Source organism: Cornus florida, unplaced genomic scaffold (assembly GCF_030987335.1).
Source record: "Cornus florida cultivar Cherokee Brave unplaced genomic scaffold, ASM3098733v1 CherokeeBrave_3.0.0_Hap2_Chr02, whole genome shotgun sequence".
NCBI lineage: Eukaryota > Viridiplantae > Streptophyta > Magnoliopsida > Cornales > Cornaceae > Cornus > Cornus florida.
In genome coordinates this window covers 7,636,581-7,656,590 of record NW_026775572.1, presented here as the reverse complement: position 1 = coordinate 7,656,590, position 20,010 = coordinate 7,636,581, and the positions used below count along the sequence as shown (strand labels likewise).

General features: G+C 34.6%; 1 protein-coding gene across 1 annotated transcript; it reads right to left on the bottom strand.

Annotated features, from left to right (window-relative positions):
* Positions 1-833: 833 nt before the first annotated feature.
* Positions 834-4,148, bottom strand: LOC132293413 (29 kDa ribonucleoprotein A, chloroplastic). The gene is made up of 5 exons (XM_059790888.1): positions 3,689-4,148; positions 3,213-3,314; positions 2,623-2,922; positions 1,497-1,598; positions 834-1,117 (listed from the first exon to the last, which is right to left on the bottom strand). Exons 1-4 carry the CDS (start codon positions 4,058-4,060, stop codon positions 1,539-1,541), a joined length of 834 nt encoding a protein of 277 aa, XP_059646871.1. The 5' UTR covers positions 4,061-4,148; the 3' UTR covers positions 834-1,117; positions 1,497-1,538.
* Between the last annotated feature and the right edge of the window lie 15,862 nt (positions 4,149-20,010).

Below are 20,010 nucleotides of genomic sequence, written 5' to 3'. Positions count from 1 at the left end.
AAGATTTGTGTGAATAGAGATTTACATCATTATAATATCATTAATATTTCACACCATTAGAAAGTCAGCCTAAGTTTAAACTCCATTGCCATTTTGTTCTTACCGAATGGATTGGACTGTTCTTCATTTCTTCTTAGGAATATTCCCCCTTTTTATTGTTTTTTCCGGTAATGAAAGATTGGAATGTCTGGGAGGAATGGAATGAAAGAACCGATCATAATCAATCTCATCAATTAGCACTATTTTGATGCTCGACTGTTTATCCGCTCAGGATAGGGTGGTGCCTCCATAAGGAGGCTATATTGGCTCTCCGCCTGTTGCTACCAAGAACCATGATCCATTATGTCTTCCACAGCATTTGAAAATAGATATAGATATATATATATATATATTTTTATCACGAACAAGATTTGGAAAATTTCTAGAAATCGTCTAAATCAAATGGTAGCTTTATTAATTTTCAAGGAAATATGGATAGGGATTACAAAAGTTTCGTTCCGAAGGGTGGAGCTGGACAAACTCCTCCCATTTAGGTGGAGGAGCTCGTTCGGCTCCTCCATTTGGAACAAAAATTTCCAAATGAAAATTATTTTCCATCTTCGAATGCCCGGTAAACCAAAATGGAACTACCTCATGACAATGGGACATCAAAGCTCCACTTGATTCATTAACACATGCACTCAGAAATTAGAGTGGACTTACCTCAAAAAGGTAATCACAGCCGCTCTCAATAGGAAATGAGGATTTCCTACCAAAGTTCCTTGAACATAAAAAAAAAGCAGTTTAATATTTACTAAATTCCAATGCTTGATGCTATTGGGTTTTACTCCGGATTTACATTTCCCTGTAAATTCATTCAACAATCACAAAATTCTTCAAATTACATATAATAAATAATCAAATGATTCAACAATTCAAGTACCTAAATGATTGAAAGTGACAAGCCATGAATTACGTATCAGTGTCTTGTCTGAAACATGGCACTCAGAACATACATTGAAAAGCTCAACATATTTGTAGGCTCTTGATCTTCTGCATCGAGGTTAAACGGTGTGTTGTGTTCTCCAAAATATTGATGAAACTGCAAGATAGACTCCCAGCTCCATATCCCCGGGACCTGTTACATAAATTAGTGACTTAAACGACACATATGTAAGTAGGATATTATGCAAAGACTCATATTCATCAAACTAATAATAATTTGAATTACAATGTGAGGAACAAACAAACTATAGGCTTGAATCATATCAGAAAACGGTGAATTTAAGAAATTTTATACGGTAAAACACCTACATAAACATATGCGAACAATATAATATATGATTCTCAAACTTAATAATCCCAATACAATTAGAAGTTGCCCAAAAAAAAAAAAAAAAAAAGTGACATTCAAGATCTATGCACTGCCTTCCAAGAGAAAAGAAAAGAAAACTAATTACAAGGGTTTTTTTTTTTTTCGGCAAATTATACTAATTGCAAGTTCATCACAACTCTACCTAAGTTATTATTGGTTGAAGGAAGCATTAAAGATCCAATGATCAAAATCGCTTTGGCCTAGCTTCTGCTACAGACACCCGGATCGCCCTGCCATTCAAGTCCTGCACCATAGGGATGTTCAGAAGTGATCACAGAGTTGGAAAGAAGTAAAGCATAATACTGAAGAAAAACTTCAACAAGATCCGTTGCATCAATAAAGACATGGCAATTAAACACAACACAAGTAATTGGATTATATAACATACGCAATACATACTAAATTTAAAATTAACAAAATTACCATTTTTGTACGATAACTTGATCTTATAAGAGTTCCAATTTCTCTATGCCTATGTATGTTTATCATCCATTTTGTTCTATTGAACAACTAAGGAATATTTCCTCTAAGATACAAGTACTACTAGTTACGACACATACTCAAGACACCAGAATATGTCAATCCGCCATGAGAAGAAAATACATTATCAAATTTCATGAGTGGATAAAAGCATCAATGAGCCTTTACATATTTGCCCCCTAAAATTCATTAGTTTATGAAACAAATATTCATACCCGTAAAAATGGTTAAATAGCTAAGTGCCAAGCAAATCTAAAATCACTATAGACAAGAGTCACAAATGTTTGATGGACATATATAAGCCAAATCATAAATGATCGTAAAAGCATTTTACTGGTCATCAACCAATCCTGGTACAAAACTACATCTTAACAATAGTGTGCCGAAAAATATTGTCTATGGAACACCAACTAATGCAATTACTTCCATAAGAAATCCCATCATAACATACTGCAAACAAATGGAAGGTGCAGAGTAAGTATGAAAAGAAGAAGGAACTGGTTAAGTTCTCAGTGTAAAGATGTGAAAATGTTTCTAACAAGTAGCAACTCCACCAATAACATATACCAAAATTTACAAGTCATTGGATTGCTGAGAATCATATGACAGGAACTGAATTCAAACTGAATCTTCATTGTTATAGGATAAAGTTGGAGATGCTGTTATAAGATTCCAAATGTTCTATTCATTTATTTATCTATTTATTCCTGCTTCCTAGCAATCAAAATGGCCCACCGATAATTTATAAGTAGTACATATCAAAGAAAAGGCTAATAATATATACTTACAGCGCCATCAAACGATTCAATTGCTCTGTCGACTTCCTCCGCAGAGCTATAAGTTACAAATCCAAAACCCCTTGATCTACCACTGTCCCTGTCATAAACCACCCTGGCTTCCACGACCTTCCCTTGCTCACTAAACAAGTTCTGGAGTGCCAAATCATCAACGCCCCAAGAAAGATTACCCACGTAAAGCCTATTGTTGTTATCAAAACTTGAACCACCACTCCTGGGACCTCTAAAAGAAGATTCTTCCCTCGGAGGGGGCGCCCCAGAATTCACCCTCAATGACCGTCCATCGAATTGCTGCCAAAAATCATAAATTCTTGCTTACTTACAATAACTATAACTGTGAAATATAAGAGATAAAATTAACAAATTTCAATAAAGATATAAGCCAATAAGTGATTGAAATCCAAACTCAAAACTTTGGACCATCAAGCACCAGGAATGACACTTGGGACATGACCAAACCAATTCATACCACCCAATAATGTGCCAAACCATTTCAAACCACCCAAAAATGTACCAAATTAATTCAAAACGCCAAAAAGCATGCAGATTGAGAAGGAAAAAAAAAATGAAGTGTAACTTACATAGCCATTAAATCTTTCAACAGCAGCTTCAACTTCTTCCGCTGTAGACATGGTCACAAAACCAAACCCCCGGCTTCTCCCAGTTTTCTTGTCATATATAACCTGCCAATGCAACTCACTTCGTAAACAAATATTTATTTCATACTTCCTTTTTCTTGAAAATTTTTCCTCCAAAAAGAAATAAAGCCCATTTTAAAGAAACAAAATCCCAACAAGTAAAACCCTGACACCACCAAAACCTCATATTTCTTTTGAATAATTTTCACAAACCAAACTGCTTCAATAAAACAACTACATGAACATATCCACTAAACCCAATTTCCACGGAATATGTTTACATCTAAAAAACGTTAAGAAAGATTCTAAAATCTCACTAAACCCTAAACCCGTAAAAACCCATATATATATATATATATATATATATATATATATTTGAAAGATTTTTAACATCCCACAACGAAAAGTAGTAGTAATACCTCAACCATCTCGACAGTTCCGGCTTCTCCGAACAAGTCGGCTAGGGCGGCACTGTCAGCGCTGAAGGGCAAGTTCCCGACGAAGAGTTTGAGGTCTGGAGCGAAACTTGGCTCCACCTCCCCGGTGAAGACCTCTTCTTGGTCGAAGTCGGAGACGGCGACGTTTCGAACGAAGAGTGACGGCGAAGACTCGGAGGGTCTTGTGAAAGAGGAAAGAAACGAAGGAGATATGGAGATGGATTTGGGAGGGGTTGTCCTGAGCGATGAGATAGAATAGAGAGAGAGTGAGGCGGTGGCTGGTTTAGGGTTGGAGAGGGTTAGGGTTTTGGGGCATAGAGAGAGAAAGTGGAGGGAAGAGGTAGAGGAAGACATGGCTGCAAGAGGAGTGCAGTGTTGGTAGTGCGAGAGAAATGTATAGGAGAGGATAAGGTTTCAAAGGGAAAGGGTTGAAGAGTGAGATAAAGAGGAAGAGGGATAAGATATTTATGGAGAGACAATAAGGAAAAGAGGATAGCAGTGAGACGCATATGCCCCTGTGGTCTTGTGAAATTACTACAATACTTCAGAATTGTATTAAAAAAAAATGAAAAACCTTTTTAGTCAATTGCAACGGTAAAAAAAAAAAATCTATAAGATATTTATGGAGAGACAATAAGGAAAAGAGGATAGCAGTGAGACGCATATGCCCCTGTGGTCTTGTGAAATTACTACAATATAAGAACTTCAGAATTGTATTTAAAAAATAAAAAATAAAAAAGAGGAAAAATCTTTTTAGTCAATTGCAACGTAAAAAAAAATCTTAGATGTTTTTTTTTTTTTTTTCTAAACAAAGTTCACAAAATAAGTTAAAGGCTTGTTTGTTATGCGTTTTGTTTTTCATATTTTTGTTTTTGTCAAAAAAAAATGTGTGCTTAGTAAAAAATGTTTTGTTTTGTACAATATCGAAACGTTTTGTAAATATTGCCCAAGACCTCAAATACCAATTTAATATTTTTATATGTTTTTGTACTATAGTATTTGATATGGTAAGGATGAACAATAAATTTTAAAAAAAAAAAAAAAATCTTAAATGGCATTTTTAAACTAACCATTATTTTTTTCAAACTTGTAACATTTTTTTATTAAATATGTTCATATTTTTTCTTTAAAAAATCTTACAACAAATAAATATTATCAAACATGTTTTTTATTACCATTCAAAACATTTTACAACAAAACACTTAGTTTTGTTTTGAGTTAAAATTAAACGTTAAAAACAAAACGCATATAAGAATTGACAGAGATTAGGATTTCAAATATAGCATAATGAAAATTTGGGATTCATGCAGTTAACCTAATGTAATTGAAAAATAAAAAAGCTTAGTTGTATACAAATCAAATCTAAATACAAGATCAATTTCATACGACGAGTTTGAGTTTAACTTATTTATTTAAGGGTTAAGAGCAAAAAACCCTCTCTACTATCGATATAGTGCAAAAAGGTCATTGTGTAGTATAAAACAACATATATTATCAATTTGGTACAAATAGGCCCATTTGGAGACTTAAAATGACGATAATACCCTCACTTCAGTTGAATAAATTAATAACTATAAATTTAGGCAATGTAAAATGACAATTTTGTCCAATTTGTGTAAGATTGTATTTATTTGGAACAAGAATAAAATAAATCTCAATTTGTATAAGATTTGGATAAGCTAAACCAAACAAACCTAAAATCGAATATAATAAAAATCGAAACCAAACACCCTCTGTGTAAATAACCCAATATTGGTTCACAGTCAATAACATCTTCACCATCTAGAGTAACGATGAGTCGAAGAACACCATGCATTGATGGGTGTTGAGGGCCCATATTGACTATCATGAGGTCTTTTCTTGTAGCTGTTGCAGTCATAAGTTTTTCCCCGATTCATTCTTCCATGAATTGCTGAAAGCGAAAAGAAGTTCATCAAAAATTAAGCGAATAATTCAAAATGACTCATCAAATTAACGAGTTTTTGTCTCTCGAATACCCAACTGACTAATTAATTCTTTATAACGTACTCTATTTTTTTTTTGACAAATAAGCCAATAGCCTTTGACAAATAAGCCAATAGCCGTTGACGTTTTCCCAGAATTTTCCGCAGACCCCTCTGAGATAAATAGTCTTTTTTGTGCAATTCCAAATGAGAGATGCTGATAGTCCATATTTCTATTGGTTGGAAGGAAGTCTTGTAGGTGTGTAACGACCCACTCCACCACATGGTATGATATTGTCCGTTTTGGGCCTGAGCCCTCACGGTTTTGCTCTTGAGTTTTACCCCAAAAGGCCTCATACCAATTGGAGGTGACACACTTACATATAAGCACTTCACATTTCCTCTACCCAGGCGATGTGGGATTATGCACCGCACCCGTAGCTCGCTAGTGTGGTAGCCTGACAGTATCTCTCGCACCCGCCCACGGCACACCCGCCCACAGGGTCATCACAATCCACCCCCCTTGGAGGCCCGACGTCCCCGTCGGCACACTTCCGGCTGGGTTAGGCTCTGATACCATTTGTAACAACCCACTCCACTACATGGTATGATATTGTCCGCTTTGGGCCTGAGCTCGCGCAGTTTTGCTCTTGGGCTTCACCCCAAAAGGCCCCATACCAATTGGAGGTGACACACTTACATATAAGCACTTCACCTTTCCTCTACCCAGGCGATGTGGGATTATGCACCGCACCCGTAGCTCGCCAGTGTGGTAGCCTGATAGTATCTCTCGCATCCCCCCACGGCACACCCGCCCACAGGGTCATCACAATCCACCAAACCATATGCACCATAATCACGTATACAGTGTGATAGAGAGAAAACAGAGAGAAAGATTGAAAGGAAATACATAGTGAACTTGAGTGATTCAAGGAGGAGTTCGGGACTGAATTAGGAACAGCAGAGGCTGTTTGATACAACCAAGGTAGCCAAAGAAGATAGAGACAACAGTTGGGGGTTTTTAAACCAAAGTCTCAAGGCAAGTTCTATTTCCACTCTATCTCTTTAATCTGTGTTCTATACAGGCTTAGAAAAACTCTAAGGATTAAACCAAGATTAAAAACAGGTTAATGATTAAATTTATCTTGTATGCATGTTCAAATGGAAATAAATCTCGTGAATCAAACTGTGCAAATTTTTAAAGAAACTGTGAACTGATGCATGCTGTGTCTTGGGTTCAAGCTTGGTTAATTGGGATTATTGATGCATGTTGGGGGGTTTCTCATATAATCTAGGATAGTGTATAAACACTGGAATAAGGTTTTAAAATACTAAATAGGTTTTGAACTTAGCCGGAGGCGAGGAAGACAACCAGAGAAGGAATTACGGCTCTCAAAGGAGGAGAGCCGGCTCACCAAATGAGGGAGCCGGCTCTAGGGGGTGTGAGAGCCAGCTCCACAAGGGATTGGAGCCGGCTCCACAAGGGTAGAGCCGGCTCCAATAAGGGAGGAGCAGGCTCCACCAAGAAGGGAGGCGGCTCCAATATTCTGGAGGCGGCTCCAGCTTCTTTTCTTGCTTCTGCATGATTTTGGGTTGTTTCTGGACCTATGGGAAGATGACTGGGTTGTTTCAGTGGGTAAAATTGGGTTGTATAATAGTTCCAAAGATGTAAAAATGGTTGGAAGTATTGTTAATGGTATTGTGTTGAACCTTGAAGCAACCTAAGGTTAAACGAAGAAACTGCATATGTGAAGTTGTTTTTGAAATCTTTGTAAACTGTTTATTGCTTTGAGCAAAGTTTTGGGTTCTTTTGCATGTTTAATTTATCAAGCGTTCAACTATGTTATAAGCATATGTTTATCTATCTAGAAGATTAAGTATGCTTAAATGGAATTAATGGATGTTTTAAATTTATCAACTATTGCATCAGATATGGTTGTGCAGGAGGAGTGGTAGGTTTCAGTCTTACTTAATAAAATGGGACTGGAAAGGGATTTCTAAACCTTATGTAGGATGATTAATGTGTTGTACACATGTTAAACTGTTTATATGCAAATCTTGAAGTATGGTGGATTGGTATTTATTATTATTCCGTTAACTATATTAACTGGAGGAACTACATGTACAGTCTTTTCATATATATATAAAGCACTGTAATGTGATATTTAAATGGTATATTGGATGCATAAATTGGTTGTAAATATGTTAAACTATATTTATGTTTCTTTTGGAAATTAGTTGATACATGTTTATGCTGTGTTATTAACTATGGAACTGGAGGAGTGTATGCACTAGTATGGGACGGTGGCATACTAGGTATGGATTAGTACAAACACTAAGTCCTACCTAATTTGGATTAAGGCATGGATTAACCCTATGAGTTAAGTCCATCACCTACTTGTGTCATATTAATCAAATAATTGAATGACTTGATATGGTTTCAGGATGGATTTGCTTTACATTTATCAAACCCCTTTTCAGATGGTTGAAATTTTGTAATAGGAGGACACGGACTTTATATATTTATTATATATGCCATGGTATGAGCTTGAGTCTCAGGACCATGGTTAGGGTGCGTATATTACCTAGGATGGATAGCTGGACAGAGGTGTTGTTCCCTGGTAGGTCTAGATACACATGACCACAGTATGTGCGATTTGCATGGTATCTCTATTCAAGCTGAGACAGACCTTTTTGGACTAGTGAGCGTCCTATAGTGTGTACTTATACATATATGGACTACTCTATATATTGTTGAGTCTTTCTAGTATATATCTGCGTATCGGATTCCTGTTTGGATTGTAGTAGATCAGGACTTGCATGTGGGCCCGACCCACCCTTATATTTTTCAGGTACTCGTCAGTTCCAGGGTTAGAGTTTGATCGTGCAGAGCAGATACAGACTTCTATTCTACCGACAACGTAGGACTTCTTTCAAGATATTATATTTAGATTTTATCTTCAGTTTTCTTCCATGCAGTTTGGGATTTTATTAGGAGTCCACTAGAGATGGATTCCCGAGTTCTTAAACTTATGGAGATTTGGATTATCAGTTTTGGATATTTATTTTAAGGATATTATTTTAGTTCCTTTCAGCTTCTATTATTTGTATTTCTTAAATAAATTTTGTATTCCGTGTTTGATTTAAAATATTAATTGTTTGATATCTCTCGGATTTGGGCCTGGGCCTGATCAACCCGTGTCTCGGATCCGAGGGGTATCTCAAGGTGCCTCAAAGATCACAGGAAGAAGATCTCAAAAGAAGTGTTGCTTAGTTATGTCCAATCGTAAAAGAGAAAGAAAAGTTGGGTCTGTTACAAAAGAACAAATCAAAGAAGGAATCTGGCCCCCGGAAAAGAAAGGGGAAATCCTACTCTTGCGAACCAGTAATTCGTTTAAGTACAGGTCGACTGGATGTGACTCTTCTTGGTTGTCTGGAGTGCAGGTGACTCCAATCCTTGCTCTTTTTTTTATTGTCCAACTGGTGAACCTTCCCCTTATCCTCCCTGCCTCATCTCTTAGGAATATGACAGAACGCTTAGAACCATACCATATCGCCTAAAGGGCCAGTTTGGTGGGAAAGTAATGGAAGGAAAATAAAAGAAAGGAAATAGAGGGTGATGGGATTTTGTGTTTGGAGTGAAATATGAGAAAGAAAAGAAAGGAAACAGAGGGGAACTGAGGGATTCAATTTGGTTGCACATCAATTTTTGTTATCTTCCCAAAATTGGGAGGAAATGGAGGGAAACGGCAACAAAATTTTGTAACTACCAACACTGCCCAAATTGATTAGTTGATTTAGACCCAAAAAAAAAAAAAAAAAAAAAAAAAAACAAAAACAAAACCCAAACACACAAGTTAGTAGTTGCAGAGAGAGAAAAGGGGGCAAGCTTGAAGAAGACAGCGATTGAAGCTTGCGAACGGTGAACCCGAACTGGAACGGCGAACGGCGATGGAAACTGAAAGATATGGGTTTTGATTTTTTGAATAATCTGAAATGATATGCCGATATGGGTTTTGAACTTTCAATTCTTGCAGACAGATAGATAAACTGAAAGATATTGTTTTCATTTTTTGAACAATCTGGAATGATATACCGATCTGATTTTTGTAGATTTTGTAATTTGCAGTTGCATATAAAGAGAGAGGGAGGGGGGTCAAGTTCACAGTTGAGAACGAGAATAGAGATGGAGCGATTGGGGAGGCTAAAATGATTTGCCCTAAGAATATTTTTTTTATATTACATAATTAAATTTATAAATTTATCTTTTAAAATATAAAAGGGTATAATAGTAAATTCACTAAAATACTTTGCTTTCCTTTCTTTTCTCAAACATGTTCATTATCCTTTTGTTTCTTTTCCTTCACTAATCAACCAAATACGATAGTGGGTTAAAATTATCCTTTCCTTCCCTTTCCCTCACAACTAATGTTATCCTCTTCCTTCAAACCCACCGTACCAAACATAGCCAAAAGGATCGGGATCACCAATCAACAAGAAAGAATCTTGCTTCGGCTTCGCCCTACCTTGGGCAACAGTTCCTCCATGTGCATCTTTTTACAGAAGCAGTCATTTCTCTGAATCTGGTGCAAGCTTTTGAAAGTGAAAGCAAGGTTTTGGATACAATGGTTTATTGAGCTTAATGGCATGTTTTGGAGTAAATGAATAGAAATAAAGAGAGAAAAGGGCGACGAAATAGGTATTTTGTTTTGGGGGGGGAATGAGAATACAAAGGGTAAAATAGAGTTTTCATATTTACTTTTTATCAAAAAGTAGTCAGGGTTTATTTGCACTTTTTTGAATTTTAAGAATAAATATGTAAATTTTTAAAAAGTAAGAAATAGTTTTTGTACAAATCTATGTTTTTTTTTTTTTTTTTGCACTTAACCCTTTATTTAATGAACATGGAGAAATATAACTTTAAATAAAATCTTAAAAAATCAAGGTTTATATTTCCTTTTTTTTAAAAAAATAAGGTTAAAAAATGAAAAAGAAAAGAAAGAAAGAAAAATGTGACAATGAGAATAAAAAGGATAAAATAGAGTTTTCATATTTACTTTTTGTCAAAAAGTAGTCAGGGTTTATTTGCACTTTTTTTAATTTTAAGAATGAATATGTAAATTTTTAAAAAGTAAGAACTAGTTTTGCACAAACCTATGTTTTTTTTTTTTTTTTTTTTTGGCACTTAACCCTTTATTTAATGAACATGGAGAAATATAACTTTAAATAAAATCTTAAAAAATCAAGGTATATTTTTCCTTTAAAAAAAAGAAAAGAAAAGAAAAGAAAGAAAGAGAAATGTGACAATGAACTCCATAAGAATAAAAATAATATTTCCAATTCACTTCATTAACTTCCCAGTCGCTTTAGTCTTGATAATGACCATGATAACATTTTGGCGAAGCCTACAGTTTGTGAACCCCAAACGGTAGAATTAGAGCATGGACGCGTCACATTTTGGTGCTAATAGTTGCTAGCCATGCCAAGCACAGGACAAACACGGCTCATAATTAAGATGCCAACTAGCGGTATAGATACACAGAACAACTAGCATCAGTCAACGACAAAACAGCCGAAGATATTTATTCACAAATGTATAACTAACTATATTATTTATTTCATTTCACCCCACCCCACTACAGGTTATTGCCGCCGGCCGAGTAAAAACCATTAAGAATTTCAAATGAGACTCCACATAATTCATTTTTGTTTCACTGCCAACGTAACCACCTGTTATATTGTTTCGGTCTCATTTATCAAAGTAACTGTTGTTTAATGGTATTTTTCTGTCCTTCAAGACTGATGAGGGGTAAAATTTTCATAGGGTGTGTGTAATTTTTATCAATCAAAATAAATTAAAAAATAATTTCATTTGAAATTCTTAATCTCCAAAAAAGAATAAATAAAAATAAATTTGAGACAGGATGAAGCTTGTTACATATCTATACTCGCTAGTCATTATGAAAATTTTAAAATGTTTGCGGAGTACATATGAAATACTTAATGGTAAAGAGGTTTGGTACATTTATTAAGATATCATAATCTAAGAGTAATAAATTAATAATAGAGAGTACGGCAGTCGAACATATTGTGAGTAAGGACTAATGTCATCAGGATATCGATTATTTTAATGATATCAAGATGATGTAAGCCTTCGTTCATATAAATCAGTTGAATGTGTCCGACTGTCAGACTCCATATCATTATCCAAACCTAAATACTTTATGTGAATTTTTTTACTTCAATCTTCTATTTTAGTTGGTGAAGAAGCACCACAAGAGACTCAATGTGATTTAATATTTCTGAGTATACAGTAAACAACCAACTTATTTATGTATTTTCAAAATAAGAAAAAATGAAGTTATCAAAGAAACGTTTGACGGGTAAATAATAAATTTATATTATATAGTCAATCAAATGCAATGGACAAAGCCCAGATATAAGTTTTTCGTCACCTTGGGCCTTCTTCGTAATGGTTTGAGGATCCTTACGAAAAGTACGGCAAGTTCGTAACATCATGGGCCACTTTTCTGAGGCAATTGACGCGTTTGCTTTCTGTTCACAAAATCTTAGAAAGAAATATACTCCTAATTCTTTTGGGTTCACTGAAGTTGACTCATATATATATATATATATATATATATATATAATAGTAATTAAAAAAAAAAAAGAGTAATGATAAAATCACAAAACCAAGTCTTTAGATATTTTGGGTTGATCCTTTCACACGACTATTTCTTTTTATTTTATTTATTTTTTTGTCATTGACAAAAACACTTTCACATATCCACTTATAAATCCAAAGAGAACGAAGTGAAAAGAAAAAAAAAATTAGTTACTCATGTGGTTAGTCACGTAAACTTATAAATGTCCTACAAACTATTTATTTTTATTTTATTTTTTGTTCCTTTCTTTTCACTTTAAGCTCGGTTTGATTAAAAAGAAATATTAGTAGTAGATGCTCAGTCTAACTTGAACTAATGAAGAATTATAGGATCAGGACCAAATTGAGTTCACTATTCTGCGAACCAAGAAGAAACAGACTCAAGACACGTATAGTATACACGTACTCAGTAATATGCTCGTTATTGAAGAATTTTAGATAGTATTTTAAAATATATATATATATATATATATTGTGGCATGATGAGACATGTAAGTTTTGGTGTTTTATGACAGGTAAATAAATAAATTGTTAGTGTTTCTAAGAACATATAGTACATTGCTTTTTCCAGGGCTCGCAATGCTTTTTAACAAGCCCTAATTTTTTTTTTCCAAGAGTAAGTAATATTTAGGCCTAACAACATATGATGCAACTTAAAGGGAGCTCACATGGACCCCTCAATACATCATCCCGAGAATAAAAAGCACTTGGGTGAAGTGATTAGCCAAACAATCATTTTTTTTTTTTAAAGACTCGCGGCATATAGTGATGATTGTGGCGAGTCAGCTCCATCAATTTTCTTTTCTAGCTTTCTCAGTGCACATCCTTTTCTTTCCGGCTATTATATATTCATTTATGACCAACATCATACCGAATAACATAATAAATGGATACGATGCGGCTAGGGTTTGCTTGAAGGAGGGCGTGGAAAGTTTATATAGTATTATGCATGGTGTTTTGTTCACACACTTGCACTTAATTTGAAACACAATATCTCCAACAAAATGATAGCACTAAAGTGGTGTTCCCCTGAAGATACTAAATTAATTTTGACAAGGTTGTATCACAATCTATGATAATTCATCATTGTATTATTCGATGATACCTTTGTACACACTTTTTGTCCACTTTCTCTTTCTTTTTTCTTTTTGAAGGAAAATAAAGAAAAGAAAAAAAGTGTGTGGCAAAAGTATTATCGAATTCCACGAGAAAGTTATATCGGTGAACTAAATATAATTTGGTTTAAAATATAAGGGCAAGTGGTGTAGCGGGAAGCTGGCCATATATGTCCAGTAGCCACAAAAACTAGTATAAAACTGGGCGAAGGAAAGCCAACCCATTTTGCTGGTCAAATGGCTCACATGTTATATCCCTTCAATTTATTTTTCTCTCTCTTTCTTTTCACTCTCTGGGTCCATGAATAAATGACCAAATATTCTTCGAATTTAAATATGGTAGTCAAATATTGTAAATAGAGCAGTGATACATCATGAATTAAAATTCAATGTGTCATGAAAGGAAATACGGCACCATTTTTTTTTTTTATATTATTTTGATTCCATATTTCTTCAACTCTGCCTGACTCACTTATTTTCTCTTTTAAACTTGTTGTTTTTCTTTTTTCTTTTTCATTATTGTTACTTTCTTTGCAATTTGAGTTACCCAACAAAGATGGAAATACATTAATTACTCGATAGTTCAAACATCTTGCTTGAATTATCTCACAACAATTGGTAACAAAAATTAGAAATTTCAGTAAAGATTTATAAAACTTTGTTTCATTTTTCTTATTTTTGTTTAATATCATTTTCATAAATTATTTGATTATGATAGTTTTGTAACAAGATTCATGTCATGAAAATAGATTCATGATATATATCATTTTTGTGGTAAATAATCAAGTCAGTAGAATTATTAGTGTGACTAGCCAAAAATTATGCATGGCCTAGCCCATATAAAGTTTGCAAACTCAAATTAGAAGTGTACAATTTCAAATTAACAATGGTGCAAATTCATGGTACAAAATGTCATCCAGGGACAAGTGGTGACGTGATGCCGTGGTGATGTGGCGTGTTTTGCACCATTTAATTTGGGTAATGCGATCGGGGGTACATTGGGACAAGACTTCAATCCGTGGTACATGTTAAGTACACATTCATAAATTATGACGCAAGTAAGCCTGACGTGAGAGGCTAAGGGATCGTTTGGGAAGTATTATGTGGTGTAGTATAATGTTCTAGTCTAGAACATAACAAGTATTTTGTGATATAGTGTTTTGAAATGAGAACAAAATATGTTTGGAATGAAAATTTGAAGTGAGAATTTTGGAATAAAAATTATTATTATTATTTTTTTAATGATTAAAATAAATTAATTACAGAGCTTGATTAGTTTGCAAAACAAGATTTACAGAGCTTGATTAGTTGATTTAGAAAAAAAATTAAAACAAAACCCATACACACAAATTGCAGTTGCAAAGAGAGAGAAAGACTAGGGCAATTGGGAGGCTGAAATGATTTGCCCTAAAAAAGGATTTGCAGAGTTGAGAACGAGAATAGAAATGGAGGCATTTGGGAGGCTGAAATGATTTGCCCTAAAAAAAATTAAAACAAAACCCATACAAGTTTGCAGTTGCAGAGAGAGAGAGAGCGATAATAGAGATGGAGGCGTCTGGGAGGCTGAAATGACTTGCCCCAAAAAAAATTAAAACAAAACCCATGTAAACAATCTAAAACAAAACCCATACACACAAACAAAACCCATACAAACAAGAATTACAAAGCTTGCGAACGGTGAACTAGAACTAGAACTGGAACAGCGGACCCATACACACAATCTGAAAAAAAAAAAAAAAAACTAAAACAAAACCCATACACACAATCTAAAACAAAACCCATACAAACAAGAATTACAAAGCTTGCGAACGGCGAACCGAAACTGGAACAACGGGCGACGGAAACTGAAAGATATGGGTTTTGATTTTTTGAACAATCTAAAATGATATGCCTATATGGGTTTTTAACTTCACAGATCTGAAGATTTTGTAAATTTTGAACTTCTAATTCTTGTAGATTTTGTAGTTTGTAATTGCAGAGAGAGGGAGAGAGAGAGGGGGGCAAGTTCCAGAGTTGAGAACGAGAATATAGATGGAGGCGGGTTTTGAACTTCTGATCCTTGTAGATTTTGTGTTTACAGTTGGAGAGAGGGGGGGGCAAGTTCCAGAGTTGAGAACGAGAATAGAGACGGAGGCGATTGGGAGGCTGAAATGATTTGCCTTAAAAAAAATATATTATTATCTCCGTTACAGTGAAAAAAAATGAGCCTGGAACAACATAGAACACCAAATTGTTGTTCCACCTTTTGGGCCAAATATTGGATTTGTTCTAAAAGTGTTCCACTACTGTTGAGAACACAACAAGGCGGGCCAAACAACGTGTGTTCTGAAAATGGTTACTGTAGCACTGTAGGGAACAACACAGAACACTACACTACACTACACAAACCAAACAGAGCCTAAGAGCCGACTTATTATATACTCTCTTCCTTTCATAATAGTTGAGTGTTTTAAAAATTGTGACTCACACTTTCTAAAGTATTCATAATTTTCAAAACTGTCAATTGTTATGGAAGTTGTCCCCCCTTCCTTGGAATTTTCTTGCAAACCTCCCATCCTCTTTTCTTGAATTGTGGGATGGCATTGCGGGTGTATCATTGCTTTCCCAGGAGCGGAAGTCTATTATGGTGGGTCTGGCTTTGTGATACCCCTCGGATCCGAGACACGGGTTGATCAGGCCCAAACCCAAACCCGAGCAATATCAAACAATTAATATTTTAGAACGAACACGGAATATAAGGTGAAATAAGAAATAATATAATAAGCGGAAAGAAACTAAAAGAAAATCCTTGTATCATAATTAATTAAATCCGATGTTCCAAAAACTTCCATAAGTTTACAACTCGGGAATCTATCCATTGGACCCCTTATTAAAAATTCTCAAACCGAAACTGAAATAACTGAAATAAAATCTAAAGCTAACATAAAGAAGATTCCTACGTAGTCGGAGGAATGAATATCTGTATCTGGTCTGCACGTCCAAGCTCTAACCCTGGAACTAACGAATACCTGAAAAATAAAAAGTAGGTCAGGCCCACATGCAAGTCCTATTCTACTACGATCCAAACAGTAATCCGATAAACAGATACATCCTAGAATGACTCAACAATATCTAGAGTAGTCCATATATGTATATATAGTACACACTATAGAACGCTCTCTAGTCCAGTAGGTCTGTCTCAGCCTGAGTGGAGATACCATGCAAATCGCACACCAAGGTGGGCGTGAATACCTAGACCTACCAGGGAACAACATCTATGTCCAATTATCCATCTTAGGTGATATACGCACCCTAACCATGATCCTGAGACTTAAGCCAAAACCATGGCACATAAAATAAATATATAAAGTCCGTACTCCTATCACAAAATATCAGCCATTTGTATAGTGGTCTGATATTTGTAAACACTCCATCCTGAAACCATAGTAGGTCATTCAATTCACAATTGATATGACACATGTAGGTGATGGACTTAACCTTTATGATTAATCCATACCTTAATCCAAATTAGGTAGAACTTAGTGTTTGAATTAGTCCATACCTAGTATGTCACCGTCCCATACCGGTACATACAATCTTCCAGTGAACACAGTTAACAAAACAATATTAAATAGTCATCAACCACACTCCAGAATATGCACAAGATAAATTTAATGCATGTACATAAATATTAGGCATTCATTATAGAGCCCAAAATCCAAATCCAATAATGTAAACTGCTACAATAAATTAAGCAATCACATTTACCAACATAGTCTAGGAATTGATACTGTTAATAGGATTTTAAGTATCAGTTACATCCAAGCTAAGCATAGGAATTTATAGTTAATTCACTATACTTATAATACTATGGAAATATAATTTATATTTATAGTTAAACCATATATAACAATCTTGCTAAGCTCCAGTATATAAACCTAGCAAATCCTCCGACATTGTCCATGAATTGATACAATTTCATAACAATTTAAGTACCAATAAATACAATCTAAGTATAGTTGAGTTTAATTAAGTCGCCATACTTAAAACACTGTAAGAACATGATTTATATATATCATTAAATCATATAATAAAAACTTTGCAAAGTTCCGGAACATAAACTAGCAAAACGGTGTGCATCGTCTAAGTTTTCCTTAAACTTTATATTGCTCCTTCAATTAATCCCATTATAGATTAATGCTCTTCCATACTAAGTTTAGGTCTAAAACAGTTCCATCCAATATTTAAAACAATTTAAACACAATAGAAATACTCAGAATAGTCAAAACGACGCACAAAAACCCAGTTTGCAATCTACCATTTTTCTTTAGATTTATTTTGCTCCATTCCTTAGCTCAATCATGGATTAATGTTTTTCATATTATATTAAGTCTATTATAGTCCCAACACATCAATTAAAATAGTTTAAAAGAGATGCTATACACTGTACAACTTAAACTACGCACAGAAAAAAAAAAAAAAAAAACATACTGTGAGAGTTCTGGACTAGAGTAGGCTCTAAAAAAATTGAGCTTGCTCTTTTATGGATTGAGCTGGCTTTATGGCTCTAAGAGCCAGTTCTAAACAGCCAAGAGCCGGCTCTGAGAATATTAGAGCTGGCTCTTTTCCTTTTTGGAGCCTGCTCTTGCTCCCTTGCATGCCGTTGTCCGTTCCTGCTTCATTTTCTTCAACTCTGATGTTTTCCTAGACCCTCTGTGATGTTTTTAATCCTTATTCTAGGTTCCAACTCAGTCCTAGATACATCTTATATCACCAACATACAACCATAACATGTATTGAACATAACCTTTTAAAACGACGATTACAGAATCTCAGTTATAAACTTAAGCGATTCAAAACAGATTTCTTATGTGAAAATTGAATACTGTTTTTAATACTTATTTCAGAGTTCAATCTTAACCCCAGATTAATGTCTAGTCCTCAATACATAATCATGAACCCCATTTAATCAAAGCTTAACATAAACACCGAGAAGAAACAAATAACAGAAACATCAAGGATTAGGCAAACCAGATTATCAACGAGACTGAATAAAAATCATATATGCATAAAAGACTTGTTATTACTTTTATTTAAGTCCGTTTTAATCTTTATTTAAATCCCTGGAGTCCAACTAAGCATGCACAGAATACGAATTAACAGGAAAGAGAATAACAGAGACTTGTCTCTGCTTTCCGGTTGGAAATCTAAAACTGTCGTCTCTAGCAACTCTGGCGACGTCAATTGTTGTTATCAACCTCTATCGCTCCTAGTTAAATCCAGAACTCCTCCTTGAATCCCTCCCTTAATCTCTTAAGGTTCTCTCAGTATTTTGTCTCACAAAACACACTCAGTTGCTCTCTGTATTCCCTCTGTATTTTATGTACGTGAATATGGTGAATAGGGTTTACAAAAACCCTTAGCAGACGTATACTTATGTATTTATAGGCTTAAGTTGAAACCCTAAATTAAATCCTAAACCAACTACAAGTCAGCTCAAACCCAGACACTATGTAACACATAAAACCCTAATTACCAAAATAGTGAATTCACATAAGCACATAATTAATTAAACTTAATAAATACATTTAAATTTTGAAACAAACCAAAATACAATTTAAGCAATTAATTAAAGAAAACACAATTTAAAACAATTAATGAAAGAAAAACACAATTAACACAATTTAAAAACAATTAATGAAAGAAAAACACAATTAATTGAATTAAAATAAAATAAATCATATAAGCAAATAATTAATTAATTAAAATAAGCAAATACTCAATTAATTTAATAAAAATGTAATAAATAATTAAATTAAATTTCAAGACTGTCCTTTTAAAATTAGTGGTATTACAGGCTTCATTTTGTCTATGGGCGATTTGAAATACTCGAAATAAAATAATTTTTGAGTAGACAGAATGAAATCCTTTGGTAGTGGTAAATTTGGCCTCAACTAGATTTTGGGAATTTGTTAATGTGTATAAGAAATGTCAACTAGTCATTCATCTCTCGCAGCGGACTGATGCCCCTTCCCGCTGGAATCGACCAGTGCATGGTGTTGTTAAATGTAATGTTGATGCTTCTTTTTCGAAACTTTCTCAGCTGGGAGGTGAAGGAGTGTTTCGGAATTCCTCAGGTTTGGTTCTTCAAGCGGTAATTTTTAAGCCTTTTGTGTCTTCGTCCGTGCTAGAGTCGGAGTTTTTTTGCTTTAGCCGTGCTATCTTTTGGGCAAGAGTGTTTAAATTTTCAGTGATTTGTTTTGAGTCGGATTCTAAAAAGGTGGTGGATGCCGTTGAAAGAGTTTGTTCTAGTGAGTAATGATGTTTCAATTGTTTCTTTAGTCTCTGAGATCAGACAAGAGTTTCAATATTTTTCTGAACGACATGATAATCGAGTGACAGATGCTCTTATTAGGCTCTCAAAGATTGGTATGTCTACGGATTTGGTGCTTGCCGCTGTTAAGTTTGTGGAGCTGGATCTCTTGGGGGGTGTTGTTTTCGTGGGTTAGTGTTGTCAGAAAAAAAATAATAATAATAATAAATAAATTTATGGAACAGGAAAAGTAAATTTTTTTTTGGGTGAAAAATATGTTCACTTGGGTC

What these genes read in the sequence shown, in the direction of transcription:
- LOC132293413 (XM_059790888.1), bottom strand. Translation starts at nt 4,060, where the DNA reads ATGTCTTCCTCTACCTCTTCCCTCCACTTTCTCTCTCTATGCCCCAAA. An exon ending in GAACTGTCGAGATGGTTGAG is followed by an intron (nt 3,315 to 3,688) that starts GTATTACTACTA and finishes TTGCATTGGCAG; the next exon opens with GTTATATATGACAAGAAAAC. An exon ending in TTGAATCGTTTGATGGCGCT is followed by an intron (nt 1,599 to 2,622) that starts GTAAGTATATAT and finishes CCTATGGTGCAG; the next exon opens with GACTTGAATGGCAGGGCGAT.